Source organism: Anguilla anguilla, chromosome 10, assembly GCF_013347855.1.
Source record: "Anguilla anguilla isolate fAngAng1 chromosome 10, fAngAng1.pri, whole genome shotgun sequence".
NCBI lineage: Eukaryota > Metazoa > Chordata > Actinopteri > Anguilliformes > Anguillidae > Anguilla > Anguilla anguilla.
This window is the reverse complement of record NC_049210.1, coordinates 16,597,014-16,619,069: the sequence shown is the minus strand read 5'-3', so window position 1 is coordinate 16,619,069 and position 22,056 is coordinate 16,597,014. Positions and strand designations below refer to the sequence as shown.

Below are 22,056 nucleotides of genomic sequence, written 5' to 3'. Positions count from 1 at the left end.
TTTATTTCTCGTCCTGAACCTGAAGTCACCAGTCCTGGAGCCGTAAGGCATTACATAAGAGCCAGAGGGCCGAAGGTGACAGTGTGGAGAAGACCTGGCTTCAGCACCTTTTCCCTCCCTAACTGAACACCAGTGTGGAAGCTGGCGATAAGCTATCACGTGAGAAAGAGGCAGTTTTATTTTTTTTTAAACTGCAAAGAGGAAAAGTTTTCACTTTGAAGTACGGAGCCTCATTTGCGGCTGCACTCGAGGCCTTTATGCTCCCAGCATGCCGAGCGTGAGACGGTGAGTGCGCTCTCTCAGGGCCCCTGTCAGCGCCCTTACTGTTCTGACAGCCCTGCTGTGGCGTAATGACACAAAATGGGCTTCATAGATAAACTGTGATTACACCACTCCAGCCAGACAGACACACACCCACGCCAAATTCGGTCTCTCTCTCTCCTCTCCGTCTCTCAGACACACACGAACACATGCACGCACGCACACACATGCGCCGATGTAGACATCATGTACACTGATACATAATACACAGTCAATTAAGACAGCCACGCATCCACTAATACGTCTGCTACAGTCGATACACAATGCTTTATCTGACGGCAACTATGGAAATGAAGGTCAAACGTGTAATCCTGTTGTCTCAATGGCATCGTTCACAGCCAACCACATCATCAGACTCCCAAGACAGTGCAGCAAGGTAGAAAGGAACATTTCCACCATGTGGAATCTCTGACATTACAGTGGGAGTAATGAACCAGCAAATTCCCGCTGAGCAAAATACCAATACAGTGTGCTTCACGGCTGTGGCTACACACCAAGGGACGGAGAATAAGAGAGAGGAAGAGAGAGAGGGGAGAGAGAGCGAGAGAGAAACAGCCTACAGCAACTGACATACAATGGCTATAAATAGAATTCTGCTAAAAAAGACTGGTTAACTCAAACATTCGCCCATGATGCAACAAAGGACCTCGGGCTGACAATATCTTTTCATCCACGCACAATGTATGGACACATTGTAACACCTAGTCACGAGGCCCACATACCATCTTACCATCTTAAATCTATCAATCCTGGCATAACTGACCACACCTGAACTGCTATGCCTTATTAAATTTACTATGAACCCTGCCATAAGGCCCATGTGCAGCGCTATCAGTCACATTAAAAATGCAGACCTAAAATTGCTCAGTTCTGTGGTAAGGTAATGTTGCCAGAAATACCCATGTGTTGAAACCACATTTCGACTAAAAATAAGAGTCTGAGTTGTGCTGACGTATTGCATTCTGCTACATAAAAGGCCTAATCAACTCATTTTCATTTTAGCTTGTATTTGAATGTAAAAAAAAACAGACAGGCAGAAAGGTGAATGAGGAGCTCTGACCTCAAGCCATTGAAGAGCTGTTTGGACTTGTCCAGCAGGTAGCAGAAGTCAGTGACGGTCTTTCTCTCACTCAGCGGGATATCATCCTCAGCTCCTACCCCGGTCATCCCTTCTGATTCTTTACGCTTACTTCTGAAACACACGAATCAAACACACACACACACACACACACACACACGCACACACACGTGCACACATGCACACGCACACGCACACACACGTGCACACACGCACACACACACACACAGAAGTGATTACACTAGCTTCATGCAATTCAGTAAGATGATTCATTTGTTAATTATCACAAAGTAGAACTACTTTATACCCAGCAAACACAGTTAAAATGGCACTAATTTTTATGTACAATGCTCCGATTCAGGGAATATCAAATTCTGCATAAATATTTTTTGAATATGCATGATTTACTCCATGTAGAAAAATATTAAATAAACCTTAAATCTACCAGATACGAGAAGTGTTTTCCTTGTGCATTTTCCTGCAGAAGAAGTTGTGATATTTTCAAGTGATTGGTTGTGAGGGAGGGTGGTTGCAGTGTGAGAGTGAAATAGGGTGTACGCAATGTGGGAAAAAGGACACAGGAAAGAAAAGAAAGAGGGAGAGAGGGACACAGACAGACAGAGAAAGAAAGAGGGGGGTCTAATTCAATAAATCCAGTCGATATGATTGTCTCACAGCAATTCCTTTTCTTTTTTGGCATAAATAAATAATTCAGGTGGTGCATGGGGCCTCGGTGTCTCCACAAAAATCAGCACAGTCGCTGTGATTCAGAGAGGCAGCCAGAGAGGGGGGGGGGGGGGGGGGGAGAGAGAGAGAGAGAAAGAGAGAGCCATAAAGAGAGCGGAGAAGGAAGCCGTCTGTCATCCAAATGACACGGGGATCAGGAAGGGTGGCTGCTGGCCAGACCCCCAGAGAGGGGCAGACCAGCACACATGGCATCACTGTGGGGGAGCTGAGAGGTGTACGTGTTTGTTTTGAGCCACTGAGATTTACACCCGGGCCACCAATGGGTCTGGGTCCACACTGGAGTGACAGTTATGAGCTACCAAGCACCACCCTCAAATTCAGGCCCTACTCATTCTTTCCACAACCCTATTCCCCACCACACTGGAAATACAGACATGAAACATTCATAATGGGGCTAAGATGGATTTAGGGCCCAGTGGGGAGAGGGGAAAAACAAAGAGGTAAAGGAGAGAGAGAGATAGGGGGTTGAATTTTGGAAAGAACTGTACTTCACCATATGTTTAACCACTGCAACAATAACCAGGCTGAAGCCTCATATTTGACATCAAACACTACATCTACATGTAGTCACTCACTAGTAGTAAAGGGGAACCAGAAATACACCATAGCCTCATTCATGGTAGGATAAGCATGTGCACAAATCACCTTTCATACATCGTATCTTCTAAAAGTCTTCCATGTTGTTTGTCTGGCTATAACACTTATAATCAAACTCGATTCTTGTTTTTATCATAACCTGAAAAAGCATAAATCAATCTTGGTCCCATTTTCTGACATTTTAACCTCCCTGCTTTTATATATTGTCATAAATGTCCCTAATTGAAGGGGGGCAAGAGAAAGACTGAGACAAAGGAACATAAAATGTAGAGACACTCTGTCTTTATTTATTTATGATGCCGTTTATCTTACTAATAATCATTTTTCTATTTGTAATTTCAGCTTTTGCTTTATTCGCATAAGTGAATGCCATCCCAGTAATATGAAATTTAAAAGAAACAGAGAAAAAAAGACATGTAGAGAGAGATAGAGAGATAAGAGAGAAAGATAGAGATAAAGAGAGGTAGATATAGAGATATAGCAAGAGAGAGAGAGATAAAGAGAGAGAGAGAGAGAGAGAGAGAGAGAGCACTCTTATGCAAGGCTAATAAGCCCAAGGCAGAGTAAGCACTGCTCAGCTGTAAAATCATTCCTACTGAAGAGGGACAGAAGGAGAGACGAGTTACCACACACAAATGTAACACACACACATAGACAAGTACACAGACAGGCAAATGCACGCTCACACATACGCACATACACAAAAACATGTGTACACACACACACATTAAAGCACAAGTGTACACACACATACACGCACATAATCCTTGACAAATATACAGTGCCATCAAAAAGTATTTGCCCCCTTCCAGATTTCCTCTGTAAATGCATGCATTTTTCACATAGAATGGTTTCAGATCATTAGAGAAAATGTAATACTTAGACCAAGTGATGAGTAAACACAAAACACTTTTTTTATTAGATTTATTTAATGAAAGTTTTCAAACACCCATATCACCCATGTGAAAAAGCAATTTCCCCCTTAGTTACTTCATCAACCAATTAACCAAATTTAATTGATTGATTAATTGAATCAGTTGAGCGAATACAGCCAAGCTTGATTGCAGCCAGCCCTGTTGAACATAAAACTCCAGACCTTATCATCAGACTGTAGTCACCATAACGTTTCTACAAGCACACTACGCCACAATCAAAGGAAAATTCAGAAGATGAGAACAAATGTTGTTGAAATATATCAGTCTGGAAAGGGTTACAAAGCCATTTATAAGGCTCTGGGACTCCACTGAACCACAGTGAGAACCATTATCTCCAAGTGGAAAACACCTGGAACAGGCGGAGAGGCCAGCCCACCAAAATGTCTTCATGGGCTCAGTGACATCTCATCCAGGAAGTCAAAAAACAGATCCCAGAAAAACATCTGAAGAACTACAGGCCTCTCTAGCCTTAGCTAAGGTGTTCATGACTCCACAATAAGAATGCGACTGGGCAAAAATGGGATTCATGGGAGAGTAGCAAGGTGGGAACTAACCAAGAGAAACATCAATGTCTCACATTTGCAATAATGTGATAGTGTTCTATGGACAAATTAGTCAAAACAGGGACTTTTTAGATGACACCGGTCCCATTATATCTGGCATAAAGAGAATACAGCATTTCACAGTAAGAACATCATATCAACAGTCAAGCATGGTGGTGGTTGTGCAATGGTGTGGGGATCCTTTGCAGCCTCGGGACCTGAACGAATTGGCATTATTGAAGGAACTATGAATTCTGCTCTGTACAAGAAAATTCAAAGGAGAATGTCAGGACATCTACCCGTGAGTTGAAGCTAAAGCGTAATTGGATTATGCAGCAAGACAATGATCCAAAACACAAAAGCAAGTCTACATCTGAATGGCTGATGTTTTGGCAAATACTTTTTCACGGCACTGTAGATACAAATAAAGATGAAGTGGCACATGCATTGACCATATGGTGGTGCAAAATCCAAAAGCTAGAGTGCATGATTTAGGGAAAATTATTCATAAATACTCAAGATCAAACATCTGTAATACACAAAAGCCTCAGATTTGTGGACCTGACATTATCTGCAATAAAATTGTACAATATAGCTTGAATACAAAGACACATTTCACATCCATAACTTAGTGTTTTCCCCGAGATCTGGAACCAAGCACTAATCTAAATCTCTTAAATTGGAATATGGAGATAAAATTAATAGAAAGTGACAACATCCGTAACAACTTTGTCAGCACTCTGTCAGCAATTTGATTATACTGTGTTATAGCATATCCAACGTCTCGTTTTACACCACAGCAATCCATATCCTACAAGCTCACTCACCCATGCTAAAAAGAAAAGGGGCTCAATCGACGAATGCACTCACCATGAGCGCAGGCGGAACCATACAAATCACAGGCCTGAGCTTGAGCTACATCATTAGCCTGCTATGACTGGGAGTTTACAGTGATGCGATACAGCTGGTTTATTTCAGCCAGAGGTATAGTTCAGCAATAGGATTCAGTTGGCCTGCCTTCTACAGGGTTCCACTGTGTTTATTCCCCACAATTATAATTGATGATATGCCTTTTTTTTGTTCATTCTGTCCTAATGTACCGTATAGCCTCTAGCATGGAAATAATCATGATCAGGGGCGAGTCTGTGTGTTTCAGCTGCGATGCTCTTGCAGGGAGTACAGCAGTGACTTGAGGGATTCCAAATTGGATAAAAGGAATAAAAAGCAGACACTCTGGATAAGAGCAACCTCTAAGGGATTGCTGTGTAATGTAATGTAATGTAGAAACAGCTTTATCAAATGGCCCGGTGGGTGGCTCATCCTGTTCAACAGTTATAGTGCATGGATGGGCCCCATGGTCCACTATCTGATCTGGACTGTGCCAGCACCTACTGTGGCTGGCAGCCCCACAGGCTGATGCACAGTTAGCGCCAGTGTCACCCAGGGATGGGAGGCTTTCAGTTCACCAGGGTGTCAGTGTCTTATTATTCACCAGCGATGACCTCCCCAGTCGATCGGGCACCTGCTTGTTTGCCTGTTGAGCAGCAACTCATACCTATGAGAGCCTGACTCGCTGACTGAATGCCTGACTGCATTGAGTGAGATAAGAAGTGGAAGGCTAATGTCACATGCTTCCAGAAAGAGCACACACTTGTCTATGCTCTCCCAAATCAACAACAACGGTCGCAATGAGCGCTGCAGCCTGAGTATGATTATCTATTCCAAGCATCGAAAAAAATTGGATCATCATATTTGTTTCGGGAGTCATTTCATCCAAAGGGGCAAAAAAGGAAAATTGCTCACCAAGTGGCTAAACACCAAATGGAAATATGAATGTCGGTAGATGTGGAAATTTGTAGGTGTGTGTGTGCATATGTGTGTGTGTGTGTGTTTTATTCATGTATTTCAGGAGTGTAAGTGTAGAGAATCAGAAAGGAAGACCGGGGCAAGAGCCAAGGATGAAATACCACTGAGCGGGAAAGGTTTCACTGTTTTGGGCTGTACTGATCATCAGAAAGCCACAAGCTCTGTTTCTTAGCGCTGAATCTCTGAGATGCTTTCTATAAAAGCAGAGCATTGTGAGTTTGCCATCTTGTCATTCGAGGGGTCAAAAAGATACCGGAGGATCGGAGGATCAGTCACAGCTTCACTGCTCTTTGACTGTCGACTTCCTCGACTGTCACCATGACAGAATCCGATGATTTTTTTTCACTGAAGACCACTTCAATATGAAAGGGCTCAGCTGTTTCTTTTTCTTTTTTTTAAAGAAACAAAATCCAAAAGCCATTGACGAACTCTCATTTAGCAGAATCACCTGTAAAAAGGATGATCTAAAAAGCCATAACTAAACTTTAAATGGGGGCTATGTAACACAAAGATCGTGGAATTAACATAAATCTTGTAGTGGAAGAACCCTGGTGGTTTGATTGTATTTCATATGAGATTTAATTCAACAATGAACATTCTGTTCTATAGGAGCACTGTCATCTGTGCATGCTATTACGCATCTTGGATAGACAGTACTGGTCCCTTGTGGCCACAGGTCTTAAATTACTTAACTGATCAATATCAATTTGGACTTAAACTGGTCAAAAACAAAGAGCAAAACCTAAAAAGGGTTTCAACGAGTCTGTAATTGAAACCCAACATGAAACCTATAGCACCCCGTAGTCCCAGAAGAACTGGAGCAAGCCATCTGTGTAGAATTAACTATGTTGCATTTCATACACCTAAAACTAAACCCAACTCCCTCTGTCTCACTTTTAAATTCTGTCTGACTGATGTAATTCTATGGCTTCAGCCTCTAATGCTATTTTTATCATAACAATTTGTCATGATTCAATCCTTATTTCTAAAATAACATTTGTTTTTGTACATGTACATTTCTTTTCATTACATGTGCTTCTATGATGTATTTGTCTATATGGTTCATAGTGTGATCTCAATGTCTGAATGCTATCGGGATGCATCTGCTGTGAGTTTTGCATTGTGACCCAAGTAGTTTTCATTGCACAGTAAGAGATACTATCAGCTACCTGGGCTAAAGACCAAGGTCCCCGGCCAAAGGAATTAATTATACACTTATTCAGGCCTCAAATGTGTATTCACCCGTATTGCAAATCACAGAAAATGCCTTTGTGTCCAGCATAAACAAGGATGGACAGTATTTCAAGTACAAGTATTTGAAATATGTAATTGCATGCATGCTTTTCACATGTAATATAGGCTGCTCGCCACTGTTCCTGCATGGTCAATATATCAGTGCCACCTGCAACGCAACATGGCAATCCACCATTTTATTGCTGTTTGTAGATTATGTGCTTAGGATGCATTTCGTAATTTGCAACAAAATACATTTTTGGGTATTTTTGTCCATCCCTGAGCAGACAACTGTGCTAACTGGTATACAGATAAAATAGCAATATAACACCTGGTATTCTAAGAGGTTTGTAAGAATAAATAAAAAACAAATACTTCTGAAACAAAGCTCATACTTATTCATACTGAAATAGTTTTATAGTAGTATGAACCAAAGTATAAATTATATCCCCAGCAGTATCGGAAAAGTATTAAATATCTTGATCAGATTTGACTAATAGTATCCTAAGTCACTGAGTTAAGAGGTATAGATATACTGTAGATAACACATTGTGAATAGAGCTCTGTGTGATTGATATTATGAAATTGAGTATTTTCCCAAAACGTATGGAACAAAGAAATTGTTGTTTGCCACCATGTAACAACAAAACAATTCATTAGAGCTGTTGCAATGAGAATTAAAATATAACCAAAGAGGTTTAATTTGGCTGCAAAAGTAGGAAGATGGCTTTCAATGGACATGATAATCTTACAGTCTCAGCATGTGCAGTAGAGACCATTTCCAGCCTCTTCCTGAGCTTCACATCCTCATGGTCCCAGCCCTGCCACACTTCCCAGTCCCTGTGTATGCTCTATGGTCCAAGCCCTGCCACACCTCCCAATCCCTGTGTTAGCTCTATGGTCCAAGCCCTGCCACACTTCCCAGTCCCTGTGTATGCTCTATGGTCCAAGCCAGCAGTAAATCTCCCTCTCCTCCAGATGCAGGTCAGCAGAGACAAACGGTGCGTTCTTATCTGTTTGACATAGAGATAAACAGACTCCACCGGCTTGTAGCAGGACCGTAAATTAACACCCGAACTTGACGGCAGTCAAAATTCAGATCTTCAGCCCGTCCTTCGGTAGCCGAGCTGGACAGATAACCAAGTTTAGGAAGGTCCAAGCAGACACGTGGAGCAAAAGCTTGGTTTATTTACAGCACTGCAAAGGTGTTGCAGTATCTACAGGATGGGGGGAATTCATAACAACTAACTTCAGAATGACTTCAACAAAACACAAATTTGATAAAAAATGATATCCTTTACTAAAAAAGATGAGGGTATATCATACACATTATTATCAGTCATTTATGGAGAATCTGCATACTGCAGTTTGTTATTGGCTTTCTATCACACTTTGCCTCTTTCACCTAATTTTTCCAGCAGCCTTTATGCATAGAAAGGAAAGACGGGAGTCTGCACTCTTAATGAATAGATATAGATTATGAATGTCTACGCAACAAAATCATTTTCATTTTTTATTCCTATTTGGACAAAAAGACAGAAATGTTTCGGCCTAAGCCGTCCTCAGCAAGATCCTGACATACAGACGAGGATAAATTACATCTAGGAAGGTACGATGCACACAGATACAATCACCCGGACAGCAGCCTCACTTTCACCACACAAATACAGTTGTCTCCAATATTTACGCTTTCACACACCAAGACATTAATGCAGGCCACTAATAACTAATCTATGTGGGGTTCTACCTCACGCAAATCAAATGCAAACGTCTGAAGCCTGGCTTTGCGGCCTGTCTCACTGAAACCGTACTGCAGTCTCTTCCCTATCATTACAAGAGATGTGGATAGGGGGAAAATAGAACACTTGTTTAAAGAAGTCCACATAATGGTGCATGTGGACTGTTACATGAAATGGAGATAGTCGTGTGAGGGACATACCTATCAACCCATTATTATATGTTGTTGTGTAAAAATGTTGTTTAGTGCCTGAAATACCATAACTGACATGTGGGAACCTCAAATTCAACCATTTAATGAAGCATTAATTCGGTCTCCTCAGCTAAGACTATCATCATGTTCCCTCACAAGTTGAATAATACTTAAAAATAGGATCAGGATTAAATGTTTCAGTCAGGTGAGGCATTTATATTTGTAGCTTCATGTGTAACTTCCTCCAAACAATTGGTTACCATCAGAAAACAAAAGGCATAGTTAATTACCGAACAGAGCCGGTATGGTGTAATTACAAGTTTTACACTTAATAGTCTGCATTGTCTCCAAAGTGGTTACAAGTGGTTACATTTCATAAATGTCTCTACCTGATAAGGCTGCTGGGTCACTCATCCTGTTAAGGCACTGTTAGAGTGCATGGATAGGCCCCATGGTCTGGGACTGAATCCAGACTGTGGCCAGTAGCCCCTGCAGGGCAACAAAAAATTGGCAGTGGTGTCATCCAAAGTTCACGAGGGTTTATTCAGCTGGGATCTGCATCTCATAACTCTCTCGGACATTCAGGCACACGTGGTCTACTTTCTGAAAGTGCACAAGTGTCCTCCTCCTAGTCATGTTTGTGCAAGCTTGGCTTGTGGGCTGTGGTGCGAAAAAGAACCCACTGGTTACATCACATGCTTTTGAGGAGAGTGCGTGCTTGCCTACACTCTCCTGTGTCACCTGCAGAGATAACAGCATGAATGCAGCCGTATATCATTAGACATTCCAAAATAATTCCAAAATTGGTGAAATAGCATTTTAAAAGCCTCCACTCGCAGATTCTACACCTCCACCTGCAGGGTGCCAGTGTAGTTTAATGGTTAGTGAACTGCGTTCACAACAACAAGGTTGTAGGTTTGATTCCCAGGTGGGGCCACTGCTGTTGTACCCTGGAGCAAAGTACTTAACCTCAATTGCTTCAATAAAAATCCAGCTGTATAAATGGATTGGCCTTCAAAAAAAGGAATGTAATTTGAATAAATCAAGATAACAGCATCAGCCAAACGTTTAACTGTAAAATGTAAATGTAGCCTCAAGTCCGGGTAAGACTTAAGTTCCTCCACACAAGGGTCCAGGCTTAACAGCTTCAATGTGCAAGTTCCAAGGATATCACAAAAATCCAGCATACTCAAGGTCCTGACAAAGATCAATTTAAGGTTAAAACATTTTCCTCCCAATAAAGTGCACAATATTGGGGGCTGCATACTTTTGCAGCCTTTCCCATCAATTTCTACCACGGAAATACACACGCTGTTGTCAACATGTGCCCAGGGACCAAAGTGCTGCGGCTGTTGCCAGGTTTACAGATTGTTACCACTGCCAAAGCAGGGCTTCGTGCTCAGGGCTCCACCAGGGGATGTGATGTTCCTGAAAACCTCCAGGGATGTTCATTTTCAGAGCAACAATAAGCAGGACAATCATAGGACTATATATGTGGGGGTTGCCATGTACGACTTTCTTCATCTCAGCAGCAAAACCAGGCCAGTCTTCAATTTGAAAATTCTAGCTCATTAGCGCTCTTTGTGACAGCCTGAGAGGGACTTCAACCACCCAATGGATCAAATACACGAAACCTTATTAGCAGATCTCTCCGATTCATCCCTGGTATTAGACATGTGAAAACAGTTAGTAACCGCAACTTCTGCAAATATGCTAAAAACTCCAATACACAAAGATTCTCTGTCACATGATTAGCATTTGCACTGTCTCAGACACAGCAGGCTGAGCTCTCCTTAGAGGTTGGTATGATTGAAGACAGTACAGCTTGGGAAGCACAGAGGAACATCCCTTCCTGCATGCAATAGCTGCTGTTTACAGGACAAGCATTATTATACAGCACCCTCTCTCTAGAAAGAAGAGGGTATTTAATCAATCCCCGCAGTCCCTGACACCCTTGATTGCAGGAAAGAGCATCAAGGATTTTCTTGAAGCACAGGAATATCTATGTTTTTAACACATGAACCGAAACCTCCAACATTCAATTTTCACAAGGCCATTGGTCCTGTTCTTTGACCTAACCTCAATGAAAAGAAAACACTCATTTAAATGCAGGAAAACTGTACATGCGCAACTGCACTGCACAACGTTCCTTTGTTGACTTGGTAAGGTTATCAGTCAGCGCACAGTCGGATATGATGGAGAGAAAAACATACAAACGGTAAAATCGGCGTTCAACACGATTCAGGTTTTGAAAACAGAAAAACATCAACAAAACCATTCGCATGAGCAGAGGTTCCTTGGTTGTATTTACATCTCCATGTAAAGAAGTAAAACGGCAGTGCTGGAGTGCAGGAGTGCTTAGATGCACTCATTACACATATTCATTAAGCTGCCACTGCGAACATAGCTCAGAGAAATATAAAAAGGTAAAACAGACTAGATGATTGTTACCTGATGGTCTTTTGAAATAGACTTAATTGAATCAGCTCCATGACCCCTTCCTTCCCTTTCATGAGCTGCCATATTGAGGAAAATAAACATCACTGATCTTTGTCTGGACTAAAATACAAACATTATTAACACAAAATACACTTGCATTTGCTTTTTGTCTACGTCTGTTAATAATTTCTCTGGATGTTCATTCAGTATTGAAAGGCCCAAAAACAGACAACCATAAACAAGATAAAGATGAGCAGACATCTTGTATCAGGGGCATTCATGAAAAAAATAATTCATTTTAAAATCAGTAACTCATTTAAACCGGCTGCTTTCTTCATTCAGTCTTTCAGTCTGGGGGGGTGGGGAGAAGTGTGGGGGGGGGGGTTGAACAGAAAACAGATATATGTTCCTTCAGATAAGATTCAACACTGAAGGTGGCACTTTAAGATGTAGTTTAAGATGGCTACACTGTACATTTCTATTGACTTTCTGTTGAAGCAAGGGCGAAAAGGGATAGTGAAGAATGGGCAGCAAACTGACATTAGCGGAATATTGACTTCATTATGATGTAAAATGCAAAAGAAAAGAGAATACAACTAGGACAAGCATCTCATTTCATCTTTGAGCCAGACAGGCCTGAGTCGCACAGTTCCCTGAAAGGAGATGTTTACATTCAGGACTGCATTTTTTCCCTTGAGAGGACTCTCTCCACCCACGGCATTGACTTGGAAACCTCAGCAGCCAGGAAATCCGCCGGCAGGCTTTGGCAACCCGAGGCCCTGTCACACAGCCCGTTGACACAAGGGGCTCATATGACATCACAAGGTGACAGTGGAGACTGAAGACATAAATTCACCAAAAAAACGAAATCTTGAAACTGCAAAGGCATTCATGGGAATGATAGTTAGAAGGCAAGTGCGGAACCAGAGTCCACAAATACGATGATGATCATGATCTCAAAGTCCTTTGCCATGAAGGAGGGGCCACGCACCCCAACCACCCCATCTGGGTGATGCAGGACAGCTATTTTGCACCAGAACCCTCAAAAAAGATGGAAATGGAAAGGAAGGGATTAATCCACTCTATTATGCTGAGGAAATAATCATATGTCCAGAATTGAATGCCATTTTGCCAGGAGACAGAAGAACTCCCTACTCTATGTGATAAGTGCCATTGAACATTTAAGGACTACAGTGCTCCATGGTCACAGTTCAGAGAACATATAAAAGACAACATTTCTACAGCATAGCGTCCCAATGACTGCAATAGGGCATTGTCCTTTCTACTTGGTACAGGAGAACGACTGCCCACTGCTGACCCAGCAACACCACAGCCATCACCAATCTTATTTTATCAGTCTCCCAGCCAAGTGATCATCCACCCCAACCGCACTCAGAGGCAGCCATCAGACAGTCCAAAGTCATAGGGTGCCATGGCTGTTGTGCAGTATTGCAGCTGTTCTTGTTCCGGCAAACTCCCTAGGCCTTCCTCAGGATTCACAAGCTGCTCAGAGTCACCAGTTACTTAGTGATGCAGGCCTGTGGCCACCGATGTTGAAGATAATGAGCTTTACAGTACCAGTTCCACAGCTGTGGGATGGGGGTGGATGGGTGGGGACAATTGGCATCTATAGGGTCCATGATTCAGTCTCGAATCTGCTGAGGCCAGATATACTATGCGAATTAGCAATGCACACTGGCCTTTGTGGGAAAAGAGTTATTCACCCTACATTTTGCTGAAACTGGAATGGATAAAAATGCACAACCAAAGGCATGTTCAGCAAATGACATTTAGGAAAATCGCTCAACCAAGCTAAGAGGGGCTGACTTATTGAGATCAAGAACTAATTTTTTTCATTGTTTTTATTTTATTTTATTTTTATTTATTTATTGAAGCACTTCACGAGCACAACCAAATTAGAGACTTAGATCATTAAGAAATTGCTAAGAAATGTGGTCCTTTAAATAATAATTGTATCTTTTGTTGGTGCATTGCCCCAAATGAAATCTATCCAAGTACAAAGGCTCAAACTCAAACATTTGCAATATGCTCGAGAGGATACATTAAGACAGTACTACTTTGCAGATGCACACTGACAGTGTTGACAGTCATGACAGAAACTCAAAAAAGTAAATACTAATAATAAATAAAAAACCATTATAACCAGAAATAATAATAAATCAAAACACTTGACATTGGTGACTCATGAGGATTTGTGTAACATTAATTCCTGCACTCGGGCATTCGGGTAGCTAGCTTCTTAGGACAAGACAACACTTGATATTCATGAGAATGCAGCGGCCGTGTATAAGCACCTAAACAATTTCAGTAAAGTATTTGTACATGGTGGCATTCCCTGTGTGCGACATGCATTTAAACACACTTGCATCGACCCGTGCATATGTCCTTTTCTTCACTGATGATTGATGATGACACGTTCCACTCACCGCATTGACTCCAGCTGGCATTTGAGCGGCAGCTCAGAAAAAAGTGAAAATGATGCTTTATCCTATTGCATTGGCAATGTGCCTTCTGGACTGACTGAGAAGGGTGCATACGCATACGGCGATATAGGCTGTGCAATAGTTGTTGTACAATACATAGTTCAAATGTATGTAGCCTTAACTATAGCTAATAACAAGGATCGAGCGAGACATGACCTTTCTGGCACAAACACAAACCCGCTTATGTTCCCAAGAATATTAATAATTGCGATCGTGTTAACATTGCAAAGTATTTATGTTTGTCCTACGTGTGACAGAGACCTCATCTATTTAGTCAGCAGCTACCATAGTCCATTTGTTTTTTTTCTAAACCAAACCATAGGCTACGCGGTGCTAGACAAGACTAGTCTAGGTTACGTCAAATCGCGCATTCTTCTCCAAGACATGCCTCAAATGCCAGCACTGCCGCAAAGCCCGTAACAACGCACGCATATCGTTATAAATAAGAGAATAAAAACGGCGAATGAAGAAAATTATGCTATTCAACAAAACTACTTACCGTTTTTCTGGGATTTTGTCCTTTTGTCCCTTCAGAATCGCCAGCAACAACAGGAGTTACTGTCGCTATTAGTCCGCTTGATTCTATTAAAACCGACATAGCAGTATTTTGAGAAAAGAAGAGGGAAGGATTTTGTCTAGAAAAACAGAATTCAGACACCGCTATCATATGTTAAATGCAAGTCATTCAGTTGGGTAATCATAATTCTCATAAAACCCTAGCTGTCAGAGCCAATGACACTGCATGTCAACGAAAACAGCAATTGTTCCTTTGTGGCTGTAGAATCGTTGGCTTGAAAATTACATAGCTCCATTATTAAGCTACCTGTGGCCATTCACTTAAGTCTGATAGGCTACGCTTCCAAGACATTCGGAACAGTTGCGTATGTGTAACAATAAATCAATGCTTTATTAAAAAATCTTACGCTTTAAATGTGTCCCTCCAATCAGTCACTGGCTAGCAACCTCGCCAAACAGCACAACGTAGCCAGCCCAGCGTATTACAAACGTGCCGTGCATGTAGCGCTCGAATTGCAATGTAGCACCGCATCCAGGTGAAAAACGTATGCAAATTTTCTACAACTAAAAAGCTAATTCAGTGCATCGAATGCAGTGCAGTGTCGCTACGTCATGAAGCCTACAACTAGACGTTTTTAGCCCCGGCCCACTGGTATTCTTGCGAGTGTACGTTGGTCAGCTACTTGTCAACTGATACAGTTGTGTCCAGCTGCGGCCAGTTGTAAAGTGTTTCTCATCCAAACGTGACACAATCGCATTTAGTTTTCCCTTCAGTAGAGAATGACGTCTGTAAGATTCAGGCAGGATTTCATTGGAGGACAGATTTGTCAGTCAGACTAAACGGAGCACAACCAATATCACAAGCTCAGCGCACGACTGCCATTGAGCACAACTGGTTTGTTGAGGACATCGCGAACTAAAAACAATGCCATAGCGCCACTATGTGGCTAATAAATACAATGCAATCTATACTATACATACTGTATAATTGGTAAACAAACATTTTATCCTGGGCACGTTATAAATTAACGTATCATTCTTTGTTAAATGCGCCCTCTTCTTGGAATTTTTATTCAGAAAGGGCAGTTCTAGAGGTATCATGTGAAGAAATTAGATTTATTTCCAATACTTGTGCACTATATTGGTTGACATATCTAATGCAATAACATGAAATGAATCAAATGAAAAATAAAATACATTCAAAGTATAAATTCATCACAGGCCTGCTAATTACATAGACCTAGATAGGCCAGCTGATCCTCCCATTTGAACAAAAACAGCATCTCTTTAGTTTTTCTGCTATGGACAAGAGAGAAACCAATATCTATCTGTAAGAGAACAGAACAACTAAATACACTAATCATTGAAAAATACTTTTTTTTCTTCCGCAGTCCACCTCAGAATGACCTGTCAAGGTATTTTCACAGTAATATACCAATACATATAGCTTTAAAGCATGTCATTTAGTAATATAGCATTAATCTAAATTTATTGCACAATTTTAGTGGCTTAGTTGACAGCTTTATCCAGGATAACTTGCAGAGATCACATTCTTGCATATCATCTACTTACACAGGTAATATTTACAAAAAAATATTCAAGCTAAGTACCTTGCTTATAGGGTACAAAAGCAGTGCACAACCAGGGGTAAAAACCTACACCCTTCCCTCCGATCATTTTCAAAACCAGCAAACTGTACTGCTTCTCTAACCTATTACAATCACTAAGCTCTAAAATTTGACAGTGCTTGAAGCTGAAGATGACTCTCAGAAGCTTTGATGTTCATATTCCATCCTTGTTCACAAATGCCAGAAAATGCATTTATGCTCATATAAAATCAAATCAAATAATACAGTATGGTGAGGAATGGTTAAGTGCAGTAAGTTCACAGCACGCATCTAGTGCAAACATGTGCTTGGAACCTTGCATAAAAAGATAAAACGGTGCGAGAACAGGGACTGTAATAACAACATCAAGAGCAATGTGACCACGTATTTAGTCGCCCTTACATGCTGGGGATTTGGTTTTACAGCAATAAATAACAAAACAAAAAGGGGAAATCTTAAAAGGCGGGAGAGACGGACAGCAGCAAACAGGACAAAACTCTTATGGGCAGGTTAATGCTGGGGACTGTACATGATGGGGAAAACAAATGTGAGCTACGCGGGGGAGGGAAGAGAGCTCAGAGCAGGGGGGTGGGGGGTCCAGGAGGTCTGTGCTCAGAGGAAGTAGGGCGTCGTCGTTCTGGGGGGTATGACCCTCTCCGAGTCGGGCACAGCACGGAACAGCTTGGGCTCCCGCGTGGAGGCGTCTTTGAAGACCATGATGGAGGCGATGTTCCCGCAGCGGTAGCAGTAGTTGGGGGCCGACCACACAGTCACCAGCTTCTCATCAAACATGAACTTGTAGCCCTCGTGGACCAGTTGGTGAGCCCGACAGATCAGCTTAAGATTGTTGATGTGAACAAACTACACAGTTGCAGAGAGCGATTAAGAGTGAGAGAGAAACAGGTGCAGAGTTGGCAACGGCAGCACCACAGACAAAAATCACAGTTAAGCGATCACAAACCAATTTATTAATTTTCTTAAAAATATACCCTACGGCTGGGCTGCCCAACCCTATCAATGGAGATCTAGAAACTGCAGCCAGAAACTACAATAGTAACATTGGATGTTGGAATTTTCTTCTTTTTTGCTTTATAGCTGCAAAACTATCAGAAATAATTAAACAATTAACAGGGTATTAAGATGTAAGTGCTGCCTCACCTCATTGGTGACCTTGGCTCCAAAAAGCCAGCCAGCACCCCTTGGGCTGATGGCCCAGGTGTCCACATCCTCGGGGTCTGACCACACCAAGTCACAGAAGGCCCCCTTGTGCGGGATCTCTTGGTTGCGCTCGATGGTGCGGATCTGGTCCAGCGTCTTGATGTCGGGTGACAGGCCACCATGGACACAGAGGATCTGCTCATCCAGTAACTGTGAGAGCAGAACATCACCATCATAACATTAGAACCAGAGGGCTAAGGGGGATTCCCGATTAGGGGTGGCAGGTTAGTCTAGCAGTTAAAAAGCAGAGTTTCAACCTGAAAGTTTGCTGTTTAAAATCTCAGGCAGGATACAACCACTGTACCCTTGAGTAGTGATGGGTTATGATAAAAAGTTGGCTTGTAGCAAGTGTTATATAAGCAATTCTAATAAATATCATATAGATCTTGCGGTAACTTGCCAAATGTATTTGTGAAGGTGTACTTTTAAAAGCCTATATTATCTAAGTGTACGCTATTTCACCCCATGCCATGTCCCTGCTGGAATGTAAGTTAGAGGAGACAGACTCCAGCTGTGGTATATATCAAGTGCTTTAGGGGATTAAAGGACCACTAGGCCTGCATGGGCAGTCTTGGTATGGACTCCCTAATCCTAACTTATGATTGGCTAGTAAATGGAATCTTTGCATATGGTGATTAAGTGAATCTCATATGGAACAACAGTTCTTTGTCTCTGAAAACTATATAAACTCATGTATTGGACTTTATATTTTTGAAGACTGTACTTGTACCTCTTCCCGACTGGTTCTATTATTAAATTATAAAAAGGAGTTCCTGATTCTTGTTGTTGTTATCTTTATCTTCAACACCATCATTTTTGCTAAGAAATTCCTACAGTAGGTATTTTATCTGAATTTTGTATTAGTACATATCCAGCTGTGCTTGTACATACTATGTTAACATTTAAAGATGTGCGATTCACTCTCGATCAAGGTGTCTGCTACACAAATAAATTACGTACCCCCAGAGCCAAAATGAACCACAGTTACAGAAGATTAAGCAAAGCATATGGAGAAGATCAAATCTGTGAAACTGTCAAAAAGACCTGCCATATGGACCTCAACTGGCTTGCATAAAAGCTGAGTGACAGACAACGCATGAAGAAACAGAAAGGCTGAAAAACGTCTGTACTCACGGCTGCGACTGTCAGCATGTCGAAAACTTTCGTGCAATATCGCCAGGCGTTGGCATTTCCATATTTTGTTTGGCACTCATCTACAAATCAAAGGACAGAAGGAGGGTTCTCACCAAGATGGCTGGAATCAAATTTTGAGTCGTTAGATTCCCACGGCCATGAAAATCCTTGAAAGCACAATTGTATTACTCCATAATTTAAACCACTTAACAGGCTACCGCGCATATTTCTGAGGATCCAATAAAAATAACTTTGAGAGAATCCAATACAGGACATTTTAACAGACTTACTACCATATCAAGCATACATACGTAAATGAGTTGGTCTCCCAACCATCCAGTACGCAAAAAGTAAGTAAACAAAAGTAAATACTTGTCCGATAGTGGCCATTGCAGTAAGTGAGTTTGTTGAGCTGTGGGCATCTCTTGAAGGCAGCTAACTGTTAACCAAGGGAAAGGGCTAACCGTAAAAGCCATACACTTGAGTGATCTGCCGGCTCTCGTGGTTTCCTCGCAGCAGGGTGATGCGGTCAGGCCACTTGGCTTTCAATGCCAGCAAATACGTGAAGGTCTCCAGGCTGTAATAACCACGGTCAACAAAGTCACCCTACGAGAAAACAACCACCACGGATACATGTGAATCAGCACTGTTTAAACAACCTCACTGAAGTAAGTAACAGCCTACATTCAGTGAACAGAAAAATATCCACAGCCAAGCCATGAGATGTAGATTAACAGGGCATGAAGGCTTTTTCAGAAATGTTATAAACTTTTGTCTGACAAATTGGAATGAGTTGCAGATCCATTATATTACACTTCTACTACACTGGGGGGAAAACGCAGTTTCATTACATCACACTCACCATGAAAATGTAGTTTGTGTCAGGAACTTGTCCTCCAGTTCTGAACAGTTCACAAAGATCGTAAAACTGAAAGTAAAAAAGATTTTAAAAAATAAATGAGTGAAAACACCACATTCAGATACGTCAATAAACCTGGGATGGAAAAAGTGTACCTGTCCATGTATGTCCCCACACACAGTGACTGGAGTAGACACCGGCTGTACATTGGACTCCTCCAACAGAAGATCACAGACATAGTCACATAATCTCTGTTATGGGGACAAATAAGCCTAGTTTGAGTGAAAGATCTTTGCCAATCAATGAGGCAGAAAATTGTGGTTTACCAAAAATAAATAAATAAATAAATAAATAAAAAACAAAAGGACAATGTTACAAACAGACCGTAATAAGGGGTAAACCTTATCATGACTAAAATCATGACTTTCATGCTTACAATGATATTGTATACCAAGTAAAACACATGACTATATGGATACATAGCTACGTACAATCTAAAATAATTAAGCTAGCCTTTTTAACAAGATGAATATATCATACAGCACGGCCACTCTTTGGTTGGTGGAATGAAAAACCAGCTTTCTAACTACCTAGCTGTCTTCTTGAAAGAGTTATCTGTTTTTCGGTCTTGATGTCGAATCTTATCGTATTTGTAAAAAGATTTAGCTAGCTAATATCCTGCTTTGCCTGACAACAACATGTAATACAAGTCGTTTCTAGCTGTATTCAAGCTACTCGATCTGGGAATCTATTGCTAGGTACGAATGGACCGAATGTTCCCTGAAATTCAGGATACAATGACGTTCCTTCATCTGCAGCCCAGTAAAATTAGGCTATATAATTAGCGTTAATATGAAAATATCCTAAGTTGAACTGGGAGGATGTTTATCGTTCGCTACCTAGTGTAACATACCTTCTTATTTACTTGAATAAGGGTCGATGCAACATTTGGCTGGGTATTTCGCTCAAACAGTAGCGCATCATCTTATCAGGGGCTATAGCTAGATATATATGGTGATATATCACAAACACAGTCAACAAGACAATGTGCAACCTGTAACTATTTACAGTAGCTGACCATTTCATTAGCTTGACATTTAGTTAGGCTCGGTGGAAAGTCCTGCCATTTTGCAGCTAGCTAGCCGTTTAACACGAAAGGAAACCGAAAATTGCCTGTTTCGATGGGAGGCACCGCATATTTGTGACAGGACAGGGCCGTGCTCACCTTTAAGTCGTTTTCCGGCAGGTATTTACACTGTCTTGCAATCTCAACATATTTATCTAGGTCGAGCGGTGCCATTGTAACGTTAACTGCTACTGAGTGCAAACGAGGAAAAACATTACGTCACTTCCTATTTCTGAGAGCACTTTCACTGTAGCTGTGCTCAAACTGCGAAGTGTTTTTACTAGTTATTTTACGAGTCATTTTTGCCTCAGCGACTAACAAAAGTGAAACCCTGAAAGTTGCGTTTAACTCGAGAAGTCAAAATAGGTTACAACGTTTCTCGTATCTTGAACACAGCCCATGCTCCGTAGAAATCCATGCCCATTTATACATAAAACAAGGAAGGTGTTTTTTTAATAACACATCTTTATCACTCCAAGCAATTAATGAATTTTACAGAATGATAGGAGCCTATAAGATCACTCAGGTGCAAAATTACAGTAATTCAACAATACAGGCTACCTCTGATAAAGAGATTGACATATTGTCGTCATTTAATATAAAAAACTTCTTAAGAAAGATATTGAAAATTGCCATTGATCCCAATAGTTAATAGGCAGTGAGGTGTGTGCTGTGCACACGTTATTTATTAGCTTCTGACAAAATATGTAGGCTAAATTAAACGGAATAACCGCCAAAAACCTAGCAATTCATTTTTGTCCCCTGGGGGACATGAGTCCCTGGTCTTAATCCAAAGAACCATATATTCTGCAATGCTGAAGCCTGCACTACAAAGGACATTCAAGATGATAAAATCTTTTATTTGAAAATATTTTCATTGTAACATGTTTTTGTTATCAAAGACACTTTTAATTAAAAAAAAAAACTAATTTCTACCATGTCTCAGGAGGCTATGAGCTAAATAATATGAATTTATAATGAATTGCTGTGTGTATTTGATGACTGGGGATATGTTAAACCCTGGGGGTCTTGAAGGTACTGTAGGGAGATTGACTGTTGGCCAGTTTTGATATGCAATGACTATGTGTAGATTTGAGAACATTAAAAAAATATAACACTTTTTGTGATGGAGGTCCCCAGGATGCCTTTGAGTCTGGGTGGGGGTCCCTGGATGAAAATCGGTTTAAAACTCCTGTATTAGGATATATATTCATAGGTATTTGTGTCTTAATGTCACAAGGTGGCGCTCATTTGTAAGGTTTTCATTTTTATTTGTGACAGGATGATTTTCCTCTAATCATAAAAACTGTCACCATGATTAGTTATAATTTGGCAGTTTTGTGTGGTGGACCGCAACAGTGGGGCCAGCCCTATAAACGTGAATGTCTGTGACTGGGTGACTGA

General features: G+C 41.2%; 2 protein-coding genes across 6 annotated transcripts in view; both read right to left on the bottom strand.

Annotated features, from left to right (window-relative positions):
* The window catches only part of LOC118206384 (protein SCAI-like), a 35,131-nt gene extending 19,455 nt beyond the window's left edge, over positions 1-15,676 (bottom strand). The window contains exons 1-3 of one of the 4 annotated variants that reach the window (XM_035379047.1): positions 15,116-15,676; positions 14,692-14,774; positions 1,382-1,513 (exon numbers count right to left, since the gene is read on the bottom strand). In XM_035379047.1, the coding sequence (XP_035234938.1) occupies positions 1,382-1,488 (107 nt within the window). In that variant the 5' untranslated portion in view covers positions 1,489-1,513; positions 14,692-14,774; positions 15,116-15,676. Of the gene's footprint in view, positions 1-1,381; positions 1,514-14,135; positions 14,593-14,691; positions 14,775-15,115 lie in introns of those variants that run through there. The other 3 variants (XM_035379048.1, XM_035379045.1, XM_035379046.1) reach the window with 3 other exon arrangements.
* Positions 15,677-15,808: 132 nt separating this feature from the next.
* Positions 15,809-20,908, bottom strand: LOC118206385 (serine/threonine-protein phosphatase 6 catalytic subunit-like). 2 transcript variants are annotated; one of them, XM_035379049.1, is made up of 7 exons: positions 20,752-20,908; positions 19,682-19,777; positions 19,530-19,595; positions 19,132-19,273; positions 18,668-18,747; positions 17,474-17,683; positions 15,809-17,176 (listed from the first exon to the last, which is right to left on the bottom strand). In XM_035379049.1, exons 1-7 carry the CDS (start codon positions 20,824-20,826, stop codon positions 16,928-16,930), a joined length of 918 nt encoding a protein of 305 aa, XP_035234940.1. In that variant the 5' UTR covers positions 20,827-20,908; the 3' UTR covers positions 15,809-16,927. The 2 variants fall into 2 exon arrangements, with proteins under 2 accessions (XP_035234940.1, XP_035234941.1); XM_035379050.1 differs by lacking the exon at positions 20,752-20,908 and having other exon boundaries at positions 19,132-19,244; positions 19,682-19,745.
* Between the last annotated feature and the right edge of the window lie 1,148 nt (positions 20,909-22,056).

Bases quoted from the DNA above. Each gene is read 5' to 3' on its own strand.
- LOC118206385 (XM_035379049.1), bottom strand. From the start codon at position 20,826: ATGGCACCGCTCGACCTAGATAAATATGTTGAGATTGCAAGACAGTGT. The intron at 19,596-19,681 runs GTACACTTTTTC...TTTTACTTTCAG, and splicing joins GTGGGGACATACATGGACAG to TTTTACGATCTTTGTGAACT. The intron at 17,684-18,667 runs GTGAGTACAGAC...CTGCTCTCACAG, and splicing joins ACATGCTGACAGTCGCAGCC to TTACTGGATGAGCAGATCCT.